Source organism: Eublepharis macularius, chromosome 4 (assembly GCF_028583425.1).
Source record: "Eublepharis macularius isolate TG4126 chromosome 4, MPM_Emac_v1.0, whole genome shotgun sequence".
Taxonomy (NCBI): domain Eukaryota; kingdom Metazoa; phylum Chordata; class Lepidosauria; order Squamata; family Eublepharidae; genus Eublepharis; species Eublepharis macularius.
The window spans coordinates 185,192,124-185,214,465 of NC_072793.1; the positions used below are offsets into that span (position 1 = coordinate 185,192,124).

The 22,342-nt window shown below is 46.6% G+C and overlaps 1 protein-coding gene across 1 annotated transcript in view; it reads left to right on the forward strand.

The window, feature by feature from the left end:
• LOC129328440 (zinc finger protein 721-like) overlaps positions 1–22,342 on the forward strand; it is a 72,805-nt gene that overhangs the window by 29,833 nt on the left and 20,630 nt on the right. Inside the window, exon 3 of the mRNA XM_054977505.1 lies at positions 12,572–13,749. Coding sequence (XP_054833480.1) covers positions 12,572–13,749 — 1,178 coding nt within the window. The remainder of the gene's footprint in view (positions 1–12,571; positions 13,750–22,342) is intronic.

Consider the following 22,342-nt stretch of genomic DNA (forward strand, 5'->3'; position numbering starts at 1 on the left):
AATGGACACCCCTCTTCAGCCAGCTGGAATCAGGAACAGAGTAGGTGGCAATGCCTGCCCCCCCTTATCCAACTGGTATTAGAAGCAGAGCAGGTGGCAATGCCCACCCCGGCAATTCTCACCCCCAACTTAACTCAGCTGATATTAGGAGAGGACCAGATGGGAATGCCCACCCCCTGCCTTAACCCAGCTGGTATTAGGAGCAGGTGGCAGTGCCCACTCCCACTTCTGCCAGCTGGGATCAGGAGCAGAGCAGGTGGCAATGCCCGCCTCTCTGCCACAGCCCTGTTGAGATTAGGAGTGGAGTAGGTAGGTAGGATCAGGCGCAGACTAGGAGGTAATGCCCTTCTTCCCTTCACCCCAGCTGGGATATGGAGCAGAGCAGGTGGCAATACTCACTCCCTTCAATCTACTGGAATAAGGCACTGAGCAGGCAGCCATACCCACCCCCTTCACACATCTGTAATCAGATGTGGAGCAGGATGTAATGCCCATTTCCCCTTCACCTGTCTGAGATCAGGAACGGAGCAGGTGGCTATGCCACCCCTCTTTACTCGGCCTGTATCAAGCATGGAGCTGGTAGCAAAGCCCACTCCCGTTCACATGGCTGAGATCATGCGTGGAGAAGGTGCCCACCCCCCTCTGTCACAGGCCATGATCAGTGACAGAGGAGAAGAGAATGCCTTCCTATCCGCCCTCCCCTTTCTAGAGCCCATTGTATTTTCCCCCCACAATGGGCTTTGTTTCTAGTAGTAATATAATCATACGGCAATATTGGTGAGGAACCAGACTGAAAGATTTTGTTGTATAGTTGATATGTTTTGGGATTAAAAAATCTGAAAAGCGTTTATACTATTCAACTGGGAACACATCTCATCTTGGAGATTGCAAGACCAAGTATCTTGCCTTTGGTTTGATGCACTACATTCTTTTAATCCATTGAGTGCTCAGGTCTAAATGAACAAGTGAGAAATCTTCTCTTCTTTCAGAGCTCCCCCGTGTCCTTTGAGGAGATAGCCGTGTTCTTCTCGGAGGAGGAATGGGCTCTGCTGGATCCGGGCCAAAGAAAACTCTACTGGGAAGTGATGGAGGAAAATTACCAGACTGTGGCCTCCCTCGGTAAAGATCTTTTCCCTTATATCAGAGAAGTGATGGGGTATTACCTTCCTTTGGCCCTCTTTGTTTTCAGAGCACGCTTTCCTTTGCCAAAGAGGAAGAAACGGCTGTCCCACACCTGGGGAGTCTATATCCCCTGTGAACGAAAGCATTAGACACACTCATTCTGTAAAGAGAAATCTGTTGATGAAGAGAGCCCTGTTCAGGAGAGATGGGCAACACCCAGTGAGGTTCACGCTAGCAAATCCCTGCGCCTCCTGTTTCCTTCTTCAGCCTTTCTGTGTTTCAGTTCCATGGCCGAGTCTTGAGTATTTGAAGCTAGACTGCTTAGATGTTTGTAAGATACTCCAACCGTTAGATTGCACTGGCATTGATATCCCAGGGAAGTCGCTAAAGCCCCTTAGTTTTGTATAAAAAGGGTATTTTTCACCATCCCTATCTGTGCTGCCTCCTAACTTCTCATGAGAAAACATCTGCTTACATTAAAAACAGCAGAGAGAGGTTCCGGAGATAATTCTGGACCCAAGATGTTCTGGTTCCCTTATCATCCTAAAACATGTGGCAAATGTGGCCTTGTTTTCTGATGAGCTATGGCTGCCACAAAAAGGAGACCGGTAGACTAGAACCCGCCTGCACCCTCCCCTCACCCTCCTGGGGCCAGGAGTTGGTTAGTCTCTGAGAACTGTTTCGTAGAGGCTTTGCCCTGCACCCTGTATGGGTTAACCCCAAAGTAGTGTTCAGTCATATTTTTCTCCTGCAATGGAAGTATTTTCAATACAATTCCTTCCTCTAGATCTTCCTTTCTTGCTGCCTCTAGAGTACGATTCCATCACGCTCAAGAAAACATTAATTGACAAGTTTCTCCTGGCCCAGATTAACTCTTATCCCTCCTGCCTCTTCCTATTTCCATTTATTATAGAGAGGAGCCTGCCCCTTCTTGCTCCGTTTTCCAACCCCATATCTTGCTCTATTGCAATATTATTCTACTAGAGATGTGCTGATTCATGCTTTCTCCTACTATATGAGTAAGCGTGTTTCAGACAACTCACTTTATACCCTGGTGCACCACCAGAGGGTGCTGCTGCAGAGGAAAGCCCAGGCAGTTCACCATATTGCTCCAGAAAACATGCCGTGGTGGGAAGCCCAGGCCAGGAACAAGAGTGGAGCAGATGGCAATGCCATCCCTATGCTTTAACCCAGCTGGTATTAGGTGCAAAGAAGGTGGAAATGCCCACCCACCCCCACCTTAACCCAGCTGATATTAGGAACAGAGAAGGTGGCAATGCCTGCCCCCTTCAACCAGCTGATATTAGGAGTGGAACAGTGGGCAATGCCTGCCCCCTGATTTAATCCAGGTGATATTAGGAGTGGAGAAGGTGGCAATACCCACCCTGCTTCAGCCTACTGGGATCAGGAGCGGAGCAGGTGGTAATGCCCACTCTCTGGCTTAACCTAGTTGTTATTAGGAGCAGAGAAGGTGGAAATGCTGGCCCCCCACCTTAACCCAGCTGGTATTAGGAGTGGAGCAGGGGACAATGCCCTCCCCCCTTCACTCAGCTGGGATCAAGACCAGGGCAGGTCGTTATGCCCACTCTCCACCTTAACCCAGCCAGTATTAGGAGTGGAGGAGATGGCAATGCCCTCTTCCAACCTTAACACAGGGAATATTAGGAGCGGAGCAGGTAGCAATGCCCATCCCCACCTTAGCCCAGCTGGTATTATGAGCGGAGCAGGTGGCAATGCCCGCCCACCCTTCAGCCAGCTGGTATTAGGAGTGGAACAGGTGGCAATGCCCACCACCACCTTAACCTAGCTGGTATTAGTAGCAGAGCAGGTGGCAGTGCCCCCCCGCCCCCCGCCTTAATCCAGCTGGAATTAGGAGCCGATCAGGTGGCAATGCCTGTCCCCTGCATTAACTTGGCTGACATTAGGAGCAGATCAGGTCGCAATACCCACCCCCATTCAGCCAGCTGGGATCAAAAGCGGAGCAGGTGGTAATGCCCACTCTCTGGCTTAACCTAGCTGTTATTAGGAGTGGATCAGGTGGCAATACCAGCCCCCCACCTTAACCCAGCTGGGATCAGGAGCAAACTTATGTACTTGGGTTTTCATAGTGATAAAAGTGAAGAGGCCAAATCAATATTTGGTTGAAAAACAATTATATTCTATAAAAAGTAATTCTTTCATCTGTTTTGTTCCAGCCAAAGCTATTTACTTGGGTTTTCAAATTGATAAGGCTGGAGTGACCACTTAGCAACGTGGCTAGAGCACAGTTTCACATTTTAGGAAAAATAGCTCTTTCATCTACTTTTTCTTAACCATCTGCACTTGTTTGCTTAGGTTTTCATAATCGTAAAATTGAAAAGAGCAGACAGTCACTTAGCTTAGCCACTCACTTATATTTTAAGAAAAAAAGACTAAAATCTGAAAGTAGTTAAAAAAAAAAACTTCAAGGGCCTAGCCATCACATCACCACCATCCCTTCGACAGTCGGCATTCAAGATCGATCATAATACAGAGCTTCTAAAACTTTCATTACATCTGTATTGCATATCATTAAACATATATATATATATATATATATATATATATATATATATATATATATATATATTAAAAAAACAGTCTAGGTTATAATCCATATTCCTCCTTCTTTCTTTCAAGTAGAAAGGGGGGGGGGGGAAGAGAGCAATAGTAGGAGCAGAAAAAGAAAAAAACTTCTTAACTCCATCAGTCCCCACCCTGTCCCTTCAAAGCACATACAGAATATATGGTGTTATACAAGACAAGAAAAGAAGCATTATTAAGTCCTCATCTGAAAGTAGTCCTTGTTTTTTCTTTCTTCTTCCTGTAAAATGATACATCCAATCCTTGTTTCATCTGGGCCATCGAACGTGTTTTCTTATCTTCTAGCCAACTCTGGAGAAGGTCACTTCTCTGTTTATTTTTCTGCTTAAGGACTCCTTTTTCTACATTCAATAGTAAAATGTTAGATTCTCTCTTTGCAGGTCTGCTCTATATCTTTGCCCCTTTCTTAGTACTGCCTTCTATCTTCAAGATGACGTGCTGGTACAACCGTCCATTTTGTAAAATTCCCTCATTTCATTCTATTTTTCTTTCAGATAGATGTGTCTCCTTAGAGGTTTGCTCTGTGTTGGCATTTCCCCCCCACTTCTGCTCCAAATATCCCGTCTGCTTTAATTAGTAATTCAGTCATTAATTTAGAGATTTCTTGCAATTTAATAAATACATCTTCTTCCCAGGAAGCCATTTCAGATTACTTATATGTATTATGTCTAAACTCTCATCAAAGTGGTAAAAAGCTTTGTTTTGTTGATTATGTTCAAAGATTTATTGCCTTCCAGCCGGCTGAGAGTCTCTTTGTGATCTCTCCCCTGCTCTTCCTCCACCTCTCAGCTTCCCCAGCGGCTGCTTCGCAATTAGGCTGGTTAGCCCTCATAAAGCCATAAATCAGTCTGCTTACTTGATAAGAGGCGTTGTGGAAGCTTTTGAGCTGTTTTAGAATTGTTTTAACTGTCTTGTTAGGAATCTGCTATTTATTGTTGTAATTCATTCGCCTTGTTGGACTTAACGGTTTCAGCTTCGTCGCCATGTTGGCTCCTTCATCGGTCCTTGCTTTCAGAACTGGTGTTGAGGCTTCCCCGGGGGTTGCCAGTCCCCTTGAGCTCTTCACCTTGCTCCAGCCTGCCTCCCCTCTCTGGGGCGGTGGGGGGAGACAACTTGGGGGCCCGAATTCTCAGGTCCCAAGGAACCAGGAAGGTCATGGCAGAGAGCTAATAAAACTCAGCTGCCATGCAGTCACTGTGTCCTTCCGGAAGTCCCCAGTAGCTAGTTTTCTGTGTGTTCTGGCAATTGCCTAAGAGCCAGACCTTGTTTTACTTGAAGTTGCAGAGATAGGCGTGGGAGGGTCATGGCTGAAAGACCAAAATGAAGTTATTTTATCTTTATGAAAAACTCTGCTGACTGAGATTTTGAATGTATCTAAAAATCTTCTCGTGTTTAAAAGCACTGTCCTTATAAAAGGATCCTCATGTTATGGGAGGTCCGAGGAAGTTTTTCAGTTTCATCTAAATTAAGCAACTGAGGCTCTATATGTAAGATCCAGCTCAGAGCAGAACCACAAGTGACAAAAGGCACAGATTGGACACTTGTCAGCTTCCCTCAAGTTTTGATGGGAAATGTAGGCATCCTGGTCTCGCAGCTTCGCTCTCTGACTGCTGTCCAATAGACTCTTCAACTGTCGTCCAACAATCCGCCAAGCTGCCTACATTTCCCATCAAAACTTGAGGGAAGCTGGCAAGTGTCCAATCTGTGCCTTTTGTCACTTGTGGTTCTGCTCTCAGAGAGTCCAGAATTGTTCTTCTATTGGTCCAACAGCCACTGTTTGTGGTTTTCTTCTATAAACAGGGCAATTTGGTTCCCTCATAAACAACATAATACGCTGGAATCTCTCTGCTCATTTTTTCCTTTAGCTCTTGCCTTATTTTCTCTTCCCCCATGCAGACTCAGGTCGCTTTTCTCAATATGACTCAAGTCTGGGTTTATTCTCTCAGATGGGAGCTGCAAACCCTGATGAAGGGGGGAGGTTAACTTAGTGCTGAAGTTAGTAGAAAGGATTCTTTGCAAGGAATCTAGTTTGCAAGTTAGAGTCCAATTGCTGGAAAAAGGCAAGTATTGTTTGTCCCGAGTAAATACAGTGCTCTCCTATGAAGCCTAATAAGCAGCATGGCATAGGGCTCTGCGAGTCCTCTATCTCCTTGCATTTTCCTGTATTTGGGGGAGGATTGCAGTCTTATTTTATTCCCCTTAGGAGATAGTTCTGAGACCGGAGTGGGAGAGTTTCCCTGAGATACCTGGGTGTTACATTCCGTCTCCAAAACTGCGTATTTATTTGGAGAAGTAAGATTTGAAAGGTCACTTACTGCCTCAGTCCACGAGATGAGATCGTCAAAATGAAGTTGCTTGGCTGATTTAGTCAGAGAGCAGCGGTCTGAAAGCACTCTGGCATTTTTTCTTCCCCGTGGGAGTTTACACTCTTTCTTCGAATTCCAAGGATGCCTTTCTGAGCAGAACTGTAAACTTCTTCTTGGGAACTTCAATCCAGCTGTGCTTATCAAATCTCAGTTCTCAAGGTAGAGTAAATAGTATAAGTACAGCAAAGGCCGGAGCACTGTGCAAGTCCTCTGGATGCCATCTTCCACACTCGCTTACTTTATATTTGGACTTTGGATTTCAAAATATAATTTGGACACTGACCTCAAAACTGTCTTGTTTAATTTTGTGCTCACAAGAGTCCACGGACTTTCATTGGACAAAGATTTCATTCTGAGGACTGTTTGCCTTCTCATCTAATATTTTAATTGGCTATTAAAGGAACTTTGTCAAAATTTGGATATTATCTTCCTTTTTTTTAGTTTGCTTTGTTTTTTTCTAAAAATAATTGAGACAATTTGATGGACACTAAATTGTTTGACTTACTGGACTAACTCATAACAAATCTTCTTTGGTTTCATATTACAAAAAATCGATTTCAAGGCATTTTATTATTGATTGAAATATATTACACAAGGAAGGATTCAAAGTTATAAAGTTGTCTTGTTCTAAACAGCTGATTTCTTACAGTTATATTACTGGGTTCTGTTGGAATAGTTTTCCCGTCTTTTTTTTTTAATGGCTGAAAATTGCAAGTAAAAATAAGAACACTGGAAATTTGCAAACTGGACCCTATTGCAACCTGCAGGTTAGAATTGTATTTCACCATCTCAGCTTCGTAAAATTCCTAAATAGATTTCTACTACCATCTGCTAGCTTGAAAAAAGAATTGATAGGTTTTTTCAAATTTTACATATTTTTTTTATTTATCTGTGGTTTGATAAATGAATTGGGCTGAAATATAAATTGACATCTTAGAAGTTTTACTTTGGTTCTTCTCTCTCACTCTTTAATCTATTTGCTAGAACCTGGTCTGGTTTTAAAATGGAGATAAGAAGACTTCAACTGCTACAAGAGATTTACTTATTCTAGCAACAAAGCCCGTTGTAGGAAAAAATACAACAGGCTCTAGAAAGGGGAGGGCGGATAGGCAGGCATTCCCTCCTCCTCTGTCACTGATCCTGGCCGGTGAAGGAGGGAGTGGGCATTGCCACCTGCTCCACGCATGATCTCAGCCACGTGAAAGGGGGTGGGCTTTGCTACCTGCTCCACACCTGATACATTCTGGGTAAAGGGGCGTGCGGGCATTGCAATCTGCTCTGCTCCTGATTCGAGCTGGGTGAAGGGAGAACAGGCATTGCTTCCTGCTCCACACCTGATCTTGGTCACGTGAACGAGTGGGGGGCTTTGCTACATGCTCCATGCCTGATACTGCTGGGTAAAGAGGGGTGGCATTGTCACCTGCTCCACTCCTGATCACAGAGGAGTGAAGGGGAAACGGGCATTGCCTCCTGCTCCACACCTGATTACAGATGGGTGAAGGAGGTGGGGATGTCTGCCTGCTCGGTGCCTTATTCCGGTAGGTTGAAAGGAGTGAGTATTGCCACCTGCTCTGCTCCTTATCCCGGCTGGGTGAAGGGAAGAAGGGCATTACCTCCTGGTCTGCGCCTGATCCCAACAAGGTGAAAGTGCGGGGTGGGTATTGCCAACTGCTCCACTCCTGATCCCAGCTGGCGGAAGTGGGAGTGGGCATTGCTGTCTGCTCTGCTCCTATTACCAGCTGTGTTAAGGGGGTGGTGGACATTGCCACCTTCTCCTCTCCTAATACCAGCTAAGGTGGCGGGTGGGGGGTGAGCATTGCCACCTGGTCTACTCCTAATACCAGCTGGCTTTTTTTTGTTATAAATTTTTTATTTTTGTTGAGAAATGGGTAAAACAGAATAGAGGGGATATGGGAAAGAAATTCTTATTATATAGCTCTAATACATTGCACCGTTCATTCTAGTATATTCCTTGTTACATCAGTATGTTCTGCAGGTCAGTTATTTATTTGCAAATTTTTCCATTCATTTTAGATAGTGTCCATAAAGTTCTTCTTCTTAACTGAAAGCTAGATTTCCTCAGACTTCTTTTGTATCCAGCTATAAAATGTCTCCCAAATGTCATTATATATTGCATTGTCCATGTCTTTCAGTAGATTCGACAATTTATCCATTTCAGCTGTCTCAAGAGTTCTTTCAACCAGATTTTCTTGCCTTGGAATGAATGTCATTTTCCAGAGTTTCACGTATAATATCCTAGCTGTTGTGGTTATATTCAAAATCAAATGCTTTTGGTTTTTATTAACTGGAACCAATATTCGTGGTCTTTTATTCTGCCAAATAAAAGATTGTACAGCCTAGTTAAGTTCCTTGAAAAAAGCTTGAGGTACTTCTACTGGTATATTTTGGAACAAAAATAGAACTCTTGGGAGAACATTAATTCTTCCCAGCAATGATAGCTGCAAATCTTTCCATCTTTCCAGATCCTTTTTAATTGCTTTTATTAATGTCATATAGTTCTCCTCATCAAGAAACATTAGGGCTAGCTGTTTTTCTGGATGGGCCTCATAGTATTCCAGGATATTTAGTATTTTTCTTATATTGTGGCCGGTCTGTCTTCCTTTTAAAAAACCAGCTTGTTCTTGATGAATCATCTGGTCATTTTTCATGAAAATATAATTGCAAAAATTTTATAATCTACATTCAACAATGAAATTAGTCTGTAATTTTTAATTTCTTTCAAGACTGTTCTTTCCTTTGGTAAGGCAGCGGCAGGCAAGACCACTTGCTCAGTGACTTATTCTGGTAAATTGAAGGGGGTGGGCATTGCCACCTTCTCTGCTTCTTATCTTGGCTGGGAAGGGAGAAAGGGTATTGCCTCCTGCTCTGCACCTGATCCTAGCCAGGTGAAAGCATGGGATGGGCATTGCCACCTGCTCCACTCCTGATTCCAACTGGGTGATGGCCGGGGCAGGCACTGCCACCTGCTCTGCTCCTGATCCCAGCAAGGTGTAAGGGGGCGGGCATCACCATCTGCTCTGCTCTTGATCCCATCTACATGAAGGGTGATGGCCATTTCCACTTGCTCTGTTGCTAATACCAACTGGGTTATGGTGGGGTGTGGGCATTGCCACCTGCTCTGCTACCACTGCCACCTATGTTAAGGTGAGGGGTGGGCATTGCCACCTACTTCGCTCCTAATACCAGATGGGTGAAGGGGGTGTGGGTATTGCCAATTGCTCTGCTCCTGATTCTGGCAGGTTGAAGGAGGATGGGCATTGCTGCCTGCTTGGCACCTGATCCCAACTGAGTGAAGTAGGGCAGGCATTGCCTTCTGCTATTCAAGATCTCAGCTGGGTGAAGGCGGGTGAGCATTGTCACCTGCTCCACTCTTAATACCTGCTGCATTATGGCGGAGGGGGGGGGAGGGCATTGCCACCTGCTCACTTTCTGATATGCTTAGGGTTGCCCTTAGTGTGTCTGTACAATTTCTGATACCAGCTGGGTTAAGACATTGGATGGGCATTGCCACCTACTCTGCTCCTAAACCAGCTGGGTTAAGGTGGAGGTGGGCATTGCCACCTGCTCTACTTCTAATATTAACTGGGTTAAGGCGGGGGTGGGCATTGCACGGGGTGGGCATTGCCACCTGTTCTGCGTCAAATACCAGCTGGGTAAGGATGGGGGCAGACATTGCTACCCAGATGGCTGAAGGGGAGTGGGCATTGCCACCTTCCCCACTCCTAATACCAGCTGGGTAAGGAAGGATGCGGCCATTGATACCTGCTCTGCTCCTGATCCCAACTGGCTGAAGAGGGTGGACATTGCCACCTGCTCTGTTCCTAATACCAACTGGGTGAAGATAGGGGGGGGCATTTCCATCTACTCTGCTCCTGATCCCAGATGGCTGAAGGGGGGGCAGGTATTGCTACCAGACCTGCTCCCAAAACCAGCTGGGTTAGGTGGGGTGGGCATTACCACCTGCTCCGCTCCTAACATCAGCTGGGATAAGGTGAGGGTGGCCATTGCCATCTGCTCAGCTCCTAACATTAGTTGGGTTAAGGTGGGGGTGGGTATTGCCACCTGTTCTGCTCCTAATACCAGCTGGGTTATGGCTTTGGATGGGCATTGCCACCTACTCCATTCCTAATATTAGCTGGGTTAAGGTGGGAGTGAGTATTGCCACCTGTTCTGCTCCTAATACCAGCTGGGTGAAACGGGGTGGACATTGCCTCCTGCTCTGCTCCTAATACCAGCTGGATTAAGGTAGGGGTGGGCATTACTACCTGCTCCACTCCTAATATCAGCTGGGATAAGATGGGGGTGGCCATTGCCATCTGCTCCACTCCTAATATTAGCTGGGTTAAGGTGGGGTGGGTATTGTCACCTGTTCCACTCCTAATACCAGCTGGGTGAAACAGGGGGTGGGCATTGCCACCTGCTCTGCTCCTAATACCAGCTGGGTTATGGCTTTGGATGGGCATTGTCACCTACTCCATTCCTAATATTAGCTGGGTTAAGGTGGGAGTGAGTATTGCCACCTGTTCTGCTCCTAATACCAGCTGGGTAAAAGCGGGGGGCTAGTATTGCCACCTGTTCCCGTCCTGATCCTGGCTTTGCCTTCCTGCCATAGCACATTTTCTGGAGGGACATAGTACCTTGCCTGGGCTTCCCTCCATGGCAGCACTCTTTGGTGGTGCACCAGGGTATAAAGTGAGTTGTCTGAAATGTGTTTACTCAATTATATAGCAGGATTAGCAATAACTAAAAACTATTATCTATGTAGTGTTTTACCTTAAGTTCTAGACTATTAAAGAATGCCCTCAGCTAGTAATTCAGTCATACAAATGTTAGATATATTGAATACTGAAGATTGAACATATAAATATACTGTCATAAATATATTGTTATATGAATAAGGGGTATGTAGTCATCAGGAGACGAAGGCAATTAGCTGAATCGAAGAAAATGGTCAAAGTTGCCAGAAAAGCAAAGACTGAACTTTCCTCAGAAGGTGAATTTGATATGTTGGTAGAGAAAGTAATATCTCCCATGTCATGACAATTCCAAAGTTTATCTATTGAATTGCTTCAGAAGACACAGGAAACGAGCGGAGAAATAGGTCAAGGACAAAACAAAACACAGTCCCAACAACTGACACTCTTAACTTCTTCACACTGCATTTTTCAGTGTGGCTGCTGTTAAGTAGTAGTAAGCAGCCAGTCCTGGGTGAATCATGCAACTCATGTGGTCTCAGGTAACCGAGTGGTTGCTTATAGACCCCAATGAGTCCTCCCTCAAAGACGGAACCAGCCATGAAAAGAGCCATGCCTGATGGCTGTGGTTCTGTCTGACAGAAACCAAGGCATGAAGGCTGGCAATACTGTGTGGTTGCCTAGCAACAGCAACTGAGGGCATTTGTTTCTTCTAGCCACAGGCACTACTACTATTACTTTTGGGTGTTTTAACTCCTCGCCCTTACACTGCCCCCTGTCAATGTATTTCTTCTTAGTATTTCAAGTTCTTCGGTACACTTGGGTTTCTGTAAACTTGGACAGGTATGTAGACAGACCTGTCTTGTCTGCCCATGGCTCCAGTCTCTGGATTTAACTGTTTCCTTATTTTTTTCCTTTCATGTAAACAAAAACTATCAATAAAATTCAAGGTTTTTAAAAAAGAATTTCTTATCCCATTCTGTCTCGTTGTGCATCCTAAATCAATACAAAAACACACATTGACCTTAACAGCAACTTTCTGCAGCAGAAAAAAACCCCTTCTTGTTATCTCATCTCCCTTTTCAAGACAATCCAGCACATGGATAGATATTGGTGAAGTTTTTCCAGGTCCCTGGCTCTCACTGTAGAAAACATCTTTTACTACTGACTATACTCACTAATTAGTATTTTGTTCCTTTTCATCCTCACTGACTTGTCTTTCTCTCTTTTCCAGTTGCAGATAGAAAAGAGGTGGCAAGTGAGATGGAACCAGGAAGAGTGATTGTGGAAAGGGAGGAAGATCTCCATGCGGAAGTGAAACCTGAAGAGCAGTTGGTACCAAAGAAACAATGCAGATGGAAAATGGAAGCAAAGCAGAAGAAGGGATTGGTTGTCTGTCAGAGCAGGAAGATGCAGGAGGACTCAGTCCAAGATGAAACGCAGATGAGAAAGAGAAGGCAGAAGGGTCCTGTGATGGAGGAAAAGTTCAGCTGCAAATTCAGTCTGAAAAAATATCAGAACGTTAGAATATGTCAGAAAAGATATAAATGTTTGACATGTGAAAAAAGCTTCCAATGGAGTAGCAAACTAAGCGCACATCAGAAGGCTCACAGAGGGGAGAAGCCAAATAAATGCTTAGAGCATGGAAACAGCTTCTCTGAGGCTGGACCCTTTAGAGCACATCAAAAGGTTCACGCAGGAGAAAAGCCATATAAATGCTTGGAGTGTGGAAAGAGCTTTTCTGAGTCTAGTACCCTAACTAAACATCAAAGAACTCACACAGGAGAAAAGCCATATAAATGCTTGGAGTGTGGAAAGAGCTTCTCTGAGTCTAGTACCCTAACTAAACATCAAAGAACTCACACAGGGGAGAAGCCATATAAATGCTTGGATTGTGGGAAGCGCTTTTCTCAAATTGGCATTCTAACAGTACATCAAAGGATTCACACAGGGCTGAAGCCATATAAATGCTTGGAGTGTGGGAAGAGCTTTTCTCAGAATAGTACCCTGACTAAACATCAAAGAATTCACACAAGGGAGAAGCCATATAAATGCTTGGAGTGTGGAAAGAGATTTTCTCAGAATAGTACCCTGACTAAACATCAAAGAATTCACACAGGGGAGAAGCCATATAAATGCTTAGAGTGTGGAAAGAGCTTCTCTGAGAATAGTACCCTGAGTAAACATCAAAGGATTCACACAGGGGAGAAGCCATATAAATGCTTGGAGTGTGGAAAGAGCTTTTCTCGGAACGGCCAGCTAACTGTGCATCACAGGATTCACACAGCGGAGAAGCGATATAAATGCTCTGAGTGTGAAAAGAGTTTTTCTTGCAACAGCAACCTAAAAGATCATCAAAGGCTTCACACAGGGGAGAAACCATATAAATGCTTGGAGTGTGGAAAGAGCTTCTCTGAGAATAGTAATCTGAGTAAACATCAAAGAATTCACACAGGGGAGAAGCCATATAAATGCTTGGAGTGTGGAAAGAGCTTTTCTCGGAACGGCCAGCTAACTGTGCATCACAGGATTCACACAGCGGAGAAGCTATATAAATGCTCTGAGTGTGAAAAGAGTTTTTCTTGCAACAGCAACCTAAAAGCACATCAAAGGCTTCACACAGGGGAGAAACCATATAAATGCTTGGAGTGTGGAAAGAGCTTCTCTGAGAATAGTACCCTGACTAAACATCAAAGAATTCACACAGGGGAGAAGCCATATAAATGCTTGGAGTGTGGAAAGAATTTTTCTCAGAATGGTCACCTAACAGCACATCAAAGGCTTCACACAGGGGAGAAGCCATATAAATGCTTGGTGTGTGGAAAGAATTTTTCTCAGAATGGTCACCTAACAGCACATCAAAGGCTTCACACAGGGGAGAAGCCATATAAATGCTTGGAGTGTGGAAAGAGCTTCTCCCAGAAGTACCAACTAACTGCACATCAAAGGCTTCACACAAGAGAAAAACCATATGATTGCTTGGAAAGTGGAAAGTGAAACTGGAAAAGCAAATAGGAGGGCTAAACCAATGAAAAAATAGAATTATATTTCAATTCAAAATAATCATGCAATAAAGTGCATAATGGTGCAATTTGCTATAAAAGTATTCAATATACAATATATAATATGCCATATAACAGGAACAGCGGCAACCATAAAGTACACTAAGAAAAGTCACACAAGAGCTTAACCAATTAGATCCGGAGGTGGTACAATGACTGGTACTTATATAGAAAAATATGTATGAGCCAATTATCTAATCTATTTCTTATAAACACAGGTGCAAACAGGCAAAGAAGGGGGCACAGAGAGCCCCCCCCGACTCAACAAGACGCTAACAAAGAGCTTGTTTCGATCTCTCTTCTCAGGAGTCGTGATAACAGTTACACCTGAACTGTAAAAATAAAATAAATATATGATACACCCCTGAGAAAGTCTGTGAGATGAAAATCAGTGTTTGAAATAGCCGGCCCTGGTTTGGGCATCTGCGTTGGATTGCCAGCTTTCCATTCATCGGCACCCACTGACAAGCACAAGCTGCAAAAAGAAAGGACAAGAGTCTATAAATGGACTTTATTTATTTACCTTTATGTTCCGGAGTCGTGTCTATATGTAATTATGAAATAGCTGAAGACATTAATGATATGTATGAAGTTTGAGCATTTGCCACATTAAGCAACTGGAGTAAAGTTGTGTTATAAGTTTTTGACCTAGTTGGGGTTTCCCTCCTTATTGTTATAGTCTATAAATTAGGTTTGCCTTGTTGGTTACACCACTGCTCCTAATACCAGCTGAATTAAGGAATGGGACAGGCATTGCAACCTGCTCCGCTCCTAATACCAGCTGGGTTAAGACAGGGGTGGGCATTGCCACCTGCTCTGCTCCTAATATTAGCTGGGTTAAGACAGGGGTGGTTACTGCCACCTGTTCCACTCCTAACACCAGCTGAGTGAAAGCAGGGGGCTGATATTGCCATCTGTTCCCATCCTGATCCCAGCCTGGCCTTCCTGCTGCACCATGTTTTCTGGAGGGACATGTTGCCTTGCCTGGGCTTCCCTCCGTGGCAGCACCCTCTGGTGGTGCGCCAGTGTATAAAGTGAGTTGTCTGAAACACGCTTACTCAATTATATAGTAGGAATAGCAACAAAGCCCATTGTGGGGGGGGGGGAATACAACGGGCTCTAGAAAGGGGAGGTTGGATAGGCAGGCATTCCCTCATCCTCTGTCACTGATCCTGGCCAGTTAGAGGGGGTGGCACCTGCTTCACACGTAATCTCGGCCACATGAAGGGGGGTTGGGCTTTGCTACCTGCTCCATGTCTGATACTGCCAGGTAAAGGGGGTGGGCACTGCCACCTGCTCCGCTGTTGATCTCAGCTGAGTGAAGGGGAAATGGGCATTGCTTCCTGCTCCACGCCTGATCTTGGCCATGTAAAGGGGTGGTGAGCTTCACTACTTGCTCTAAGCTTGATACAGGCTGGGTAAAGGGGGCTGGATATTGCCACCTGCTCCGCTCCTTGGTGCCTGATTCCGGTAGGGTGAAGATGTGATGGGTATTGCTGCCTGCTGAGTGCCTTATTCCCGTAGACTGAAGGAGGCGAGCATTGCCACCTTCCCCGCTCCTTATCCCGGCTGGGTGAAGGGAAGAAGGGCATTACCTCCTGCTTTGCACCTGATCCCAACTGGGTATGGTGGGGGTGGGCATTGCTATCTGCTATTCCTGATCTCAGCAGAGTGAGGGGGGGGGTTGGCATTGCCACCTGCTCTGCTTCTAATTCCAGCTGCATTATGGTGGGGGTGGGCATTGCCACCTGTTCTGCTCCTCATCCCAGATGGCTGAAGGGAGGGTGGGCATTGCCCCCTGCCCCGCACCTCATACTATCTAAGGTGGCGATGGTGGCCATTATCACGTGCTCTGCTCCTAATACCAGCTGGGTTAAGGCAGGAGTGGGCATTTCTACCTGCTACACTCCAAATATTAGCTGGGTTAAGGCAAGGTGTGGGCATTGTTACCTGATCCCATCCTGGGCTTCCCGCCACAGCACGTTTTCTGGAGTGACATTGTGCCTTTGCTGGGCTTCTCTCCGTGGCAGCGCCCTCAGATGGTGCACCAGGGTATAAAGTGAGTTGTCTGAAATACGCTTACTCAATTATATAGTAGAATATGCAATATGATAGAAATTGGGATGTACTAAAAGGAATGACAGGATTGCCCACTGGAAATAATGGGAGAGGCTTGAAGACACATTGGAAATAGTGGGAACCGGGAATTCCATTTTACTTGAATGGGCTCCATTGAAATATATTACAGCAAAAAAAATTGCAAAGAAATCGTGGAATGGATTTTCCAGGAACATCTCTGGGCCCAGTCAGATTATTCTGGAACTGGAATGATAAGCCCCAAAGACAGTCCCTAGAATGACAGCCCCCTGGGAGTATCAGAAGAGCTCTGGGACTGGAATGACAGGCCCCTGTGTGGAATGAAGGTGCTCTGTCTAAGTCCTTGGCCCCAGTTAGAGCTACTTTTTAGAAGTCAACCATTTGAAGGGAGTTTGGCCAATAAGCATCTGTTTTGCATCTGCTGTAGATTCTTTTGGGTGTCAGAAACTTGCCTTGGCTATCCAATAAATGTTATTTTTTTAGAATAAAGAATTTGAATCTATTTTCTTTATTTGGGTAGTAGGCTTCTTTGTTGGAACTCAAATTTCCCCCATCATAGTGAGTTCCCTACATTTGTCTTACTGGAATATTGACAGCTTGAGCTTGCAATAGCTCTTGTTTTAGGAGAGCCCGCCCTTCGCTTGCCCCTCTCCATTGCAGTATTTTTTTGCCATGGAAAGACTCTCATCAGGCCTCTGAGTTCCTTAAAGTCTGTCTTCCTGATAGCTAACATGCATGTCTGGGTATGAAATCTCCCTATGAGAGGGAGAGAGGAATTCTAGGAGGAATGCTTAGCTAATGATGGATGAGATATTGTAAAAGTGTTATTATTAACAATTCACAGAAGTCAACACAATTTATTCTGTTCTGTAAAAGAGGTGTTAATTATATATCTACTAGCAACAAAGCCCGTTGTGGGAAAAATACAATGGGCTCTAGAAAGGGGAGGGCGGATAGAGAGGCATTCCCTCTATCTCCGTCTCTGATCCTGGCCGGTGAAGGAGTGAGTGGGCATTGCCACCTGCTCCATGCATAATCTCAGCCATGTGAAGGGGGTGAGCTTTGCTACCTGCTCCACACCTGATACAGGCTGGGGAAAGGGGGGCGGGCACTGCGACCTGCTCCGCTCCTGATTCCAGCTGGGTGAAGGGGAAATGGGCATTGCTTCCTGCTCTACACCTGATCTTGGTCATGTGAAGGGGGGTGGGCTGTGCTAGCTGCTCCAAGCCTGATACAGGCTGGGTAAAGGGGGGAGCAGGCATTAGGAGCTGCTCCATTCCTGATCCCATCTGTGTGAAGGGGAAACAGGCATTGCTTCCTGCTCCACGCCTGATCTTGGTCATGTGAAGGAGGGTGGGCTTTGCCACCTGCTTCACACCTGATACAGGCTCGGTAAAGGGGGGTGGGCATTACGACCTGCTCCACTCATGATCCTATCTGGGTGAAGGCGAAATGGGCATTGCTTCCTGCTCCACACCTGATCTCGGTTATGTGAATGGGTAGGGGGCTTTGCTACCTGCTCCACACCTGATACAGGCTAGGTAAAAGGGGGTGGCATTGCCACCTGCTCTGCTCTTGATCGCAGATGGGTGAAAGGGAAACAGGCATTGCCTCCTGCTCCATGCCTGATTAAAGATGGGTGAAAGGGGTGGGTATGGCTGCCAGCTCAGTGCCTTATTCCGGTAGGTTGAAGGGAGTGAGTATTGCCACCTGCTCCGCTCCATATCCTGGCTGGGTGAAGGGAAGAAGGGTATTACCACCTGTTCTGCGCCTAATCCCAGCCACATGAAGGTGCAAGGTGGGCATTGCCACCTGCTTGACTCCTAATCCCAACAGGGTTATGGCAGGGGGCAGGCAGTGCCACCTGCTCCACTCCTGATCCCAGCTGGCGGAAGCGGGAGTGGGCATTGCTCCCCTCCTAATACCAGCTGTGTTAAGGCAGGCGGTGGGCATTACCACCTGCTCTGCTTCTAATATCAGCTGTGTTAAGGCAGGAGTGAGTATTGTCACCTGCTCCACTCCTGTCAGGTTTGTTGCCCACAGTCCCTCCATGGTTTCCCTCTGTAACATAACTATAGTGTTGCAATAGTGTTGCAATAGTAGCTTGCAATAGTAGCTTGCACCTGCTAACTTTCACTTTCTGAACTCCGATGCACGGAGGTCATTATCTCGTCCGCCTCGCCACCACAACCTTGAAGCGTATCTACTATGGTGACTCCTATCCTGTCCAGGTGCCGACGAGGACCAGCCGGCAGGGGACAAGGTTGGGGTAGATAAATGGCGAACTGTACTCGTTTTGTCATTCTTAACAAAGATCCTGTGTACTGCCAGAGACTTCTTTTGCTTCTGATCACATCTATAGACTTATATGTATCCTGACTGAGACCCTTGAATAAACACCATTTACTCAAGAGCCTGGATTTCTCGTTGCAATGGTTCAGGGGCTGGGTCAACACATCCTGTCATCCAGAGCCTGACAGGTTATTAAGAATTATCTTTACCTTTGAACCCGCGGCCCGAGGAGGATGGCTACCGGCTACCCGTTGACTGAGTTGCCCGACCTGGGATTTGCGGAGCCAGAGGACAGTACTGCTCAACCAGCCCTGCTGCTGGGAGAAGTCCCCCCCCTCCCAGAAGGACTCCTAGGGACCTAGGCGTGATTCCACGGAGCGGGGTCACCCATCTATCGTGGTCTACATTGCCTACCCCGTGGCAGTGGGAAAGAGAAAGAGAGAAGGAGGGGGAGGTTGTTTGCGTGCTATTCCACAGGGATGGAGCAAAGTAGCGCCCTGGACTCACATCTGACTTCTGTACCGGAGACGGACCCAGGGCGAGAAGCCCTGGGGGATTATGTGTGGGAAACATTCCAGCCCTCTTCGGGAGAGGATAGTCCCCATGCGTCCACTGGGGGTCAGGAGTTGTGGTGGGACAAGGCTGCCAGACAGTATGTGGAACTGGCTGTTACACAGGCGAGTTCCACCACCAGGGGCTGGGAAGCCCCTCTGCTTCTTTGGAGGAAGGTGTGGTGTCACAGCAGGAGATCCTGAGATAGGAGACGGTTCGCCCGATGCAAGACACCTCGGAGCTGGCGGAAGGGGAGGAATTGCGAGGAGGGGGTCATTTGGATGACCTCATGGGCCAAGTTCAAGTGATGCAGTATGATTTACTAGAGTTGATTTACCGGGCTTACCAAGGGGTGGATAAATGGTGTGAGGGGCACCCAGCGTATGCTAGCGACCCAAGAACTAGCGGACTCAGGGACTCCAGGATTAACCCCCGTGGTTCTGGAGGTAGTTGAAGGGGGAGTGGAGCTGAACTGGGACCGGCGGATCAGGGACCTGAGCCGCTCCTGCAAACCCCCCTAATGGCAGCACAACTGGTGTATAGGCTGGGGCATGGCTCTGAGCTGCTGTGGCTGCGTCTCCTCCTTGTCTGGTAAGAGCTCTGCTTGGGCAGCTTCTGGGTCCCCATTCCACCTGCCTTGGCCCTCTCCCTCTGCTCTGCTTAGCCCCCTATCTTCCCACTGGAGGGTGGAGCTAGCTGGCCTCCCCCTGCCCCTTCTAGCCCTCTGAGGCTTGGGAGCTTCATCTCTTCCCCGTGGTGGAGGCAGGTTCTGGCCCTGGGAGCCAAGGAGGTTCGTAGCCAGACTCGTAGGTTAGATTTTCGTAGGGCCAACTTCGATGAACTCAGGGGCTTGATGGGAGTCATTCCGTGGGGGAGTGTGCTGGAAGGGAAAGGAGCAAGTGAAGGGTGGGCCATTCTCAAACACGAGCTTTTGTAAGCTCAAGCCCTCACTATCCCAGCATGACGGAAACATGGTAAGGGCTCCAAGAAACCGATGTGGATGCACAGAGAGCTCCAGAATAAGCTAAGGGAGAAAAAGGAAATGTTCAGGAAATGGAGAGAAGGACAGACCTCTAAAGAGGAGTATATGAGGGTTACTAGGTACTGCAGATCAGCCATCAGAGAGGCCAAAGCTCAGTACAAGCTGGGTCTGGCCAGGAGGGCTCGCTACAATAAGAAAAACTTCTACAGATATGTGAGAAGCAAACGCAAGGTAAAAAAGACAATTGGACCGCTGTTGGGAGTAGATGGAGAAACTCTGATGCAGGACAGAGAAAAAACAGACAGGCTTAATGACTTTTTTGTCTCTGTTTTCTCCCTGAAGAACTCAGGCACATCTAGAGATAGCAGAAAATGTGGCAGGACACCTGAGTGACATTGACATTGACAGAGAGGTAGTGGAGAGGCATCTGGCTGCACTGGATGAATACAAATCCCCTGGGCCGGAAGGGGTGCACCCAAGAGTGCTGAAAGAACTTTCTAGAGAACTTGCAGAACCCCTGTCCATCATCTTCAAGTCCTGGAGGACTGGGGATGTGCCACAAGATTGGAGAAGAGCGAATGTTATCCCAATCTTTAAGAAAGGGAGGAAGGATGACCCGGGAAACTACAGGCCGGTCAGTCTGACTTCTGTTGCTGGGAAGATATTAGAACAGATTTTAAAGGGATCGATCTCTAAGCATCTGAAGGACTGCTCAGTGATCCGGGGAAGTCAGCATGGTTTTGTTCCTAACAGATCTTGTCAGACCAACCTGGTTTTCTTCTTTGATTGAGTGACCAGTTTACTGGATCGGGGGAACTCTGTTGACGTGATTTATCTGGATTTCAGTAAAGCTTTTGATAAGGTCCCCCATGACATTCTGATGGGCGAACTGGAAGACTGTGGAGTCGACTATAGGATAGTTTGGTGGATAGGGAACTGGTTAGAGGACCGCACTCAAAGAGTGGTGGTCAATGGCGTTTCATCAGATTGGAGGGAGGTGTCCAGTGGGGTGCCGCAGGGCTCGGTTTTGGGCCCAGTACTTTTCAATATTTTTATCAATGATCTGGATGAAGGAGTGGAAGGGCTGCTCATTAAATTTGCTGATGATACCAAATTGGGAGCGGTAGCAAACACCCAAGAAGATAGAATTAAAATTCAACAAGACCTGAATACTCTGGAGAAGTGGGCAGCTGTGAATAGGATGCAATTCAACAAAGACAAGTGCACAATATTACATCTGGGCCACAAAAATGGGAAGCACAAATACTGGATGGGGAATACACTTCTGGGCAGTAGTATATGTGAACGGGATCTTGGGGTAAGAGTGGACTGTAAACTAAATATGAGCAGTCAGTGTGATGCGGTGGCAAAAAAGGCTAATTCAATCCTGGGTTGTATCAAAGGGGCCATAGCGTCGAAATCACAGGAGGTCATAGCCCCTCTCTATACTGCCTTGGTCAGGCCACACCTGGAGTAAGTGTGCAGTTCTGGAGGCCTAACTTCAAAAAGGATGTGGACAAAATCGAGAGGGTGCAGAGGAGAGCGATGAGGATGATCAGGGGTTTGGAGACTGAGCCCTACGAGGAAAGGCTGAGGGCCCTGGGAATGTTTAGTTTGGAGAAGAGGAGGTTGAGGGGGGACATGATTGCTCTCTTTAAATATTTGAAAGGCTGTCATTTGGAGGAGGGTGAGGAGCTGTTCCAGTTGGCAGCAGAGGGTAGGACATGAAGCAATGGGCTTAAACTGCATGCACAAAGGTACCGGCTGGATATTAGGAAGAACTTTTTCACGGTCAGAGTAGTTCAAAAGTGGAATCAGCTGCCTAGGGAGGTGGTGTGAGCTCCCCCTCACTGGCAGTTTTCAAGGCTAGATGAATATTTGTCAGAGATGCTTTAGGCTGATCCTGCACTGGGCAGGGGGTGGGACTAGATGGTCTGCATTCTATGATTCTATGATTCTATGCCGGCTGGGGTGGCTGGACAGCTGTCTCCTGGCTGCCTGCCGTTGCTTCCTCCCGGCAAGTCTGGGAGCTGTGCCTCAGACCCCGGACACATACAATATTCAATATTCATTCATAATACATAGTTATAATACATCCATACAGTCTTCGTTACAAGACCCATAAAGTGCTCAGTGCTGGTATAACGGCCAGCTCATAGACCACGGCCATACAGCTATCATTCATAAATCCGTAAGCAGAAAACCTCAGTCCAATACAATTCAATGCAGCTGGGTTAAAGTGGGGGTGGGCATTGCCACATGCTCCACTTCTAATATTAGCTGGGTTAAGGCAGGGTGAGAACTGCAAGGGGTGAACATTGCCACCTCCTCTGCTTATACCAGCTGGGTAAGGCTGGGGGTGGGCATTGCTTCCTGCTCTGCTCCTAATACCAGCTTAGATGAGGTGGTGGGTGGGCATTTCCACCTTCTCTGCTCCTAATACCAGCTGGTTGAAGGTGGAGGGGCAGACATTGCTACCTGCTGTGCTCCTGGTCCCAGTTGGCTGAAGGGGAGCGGACATTGCCACCTGCT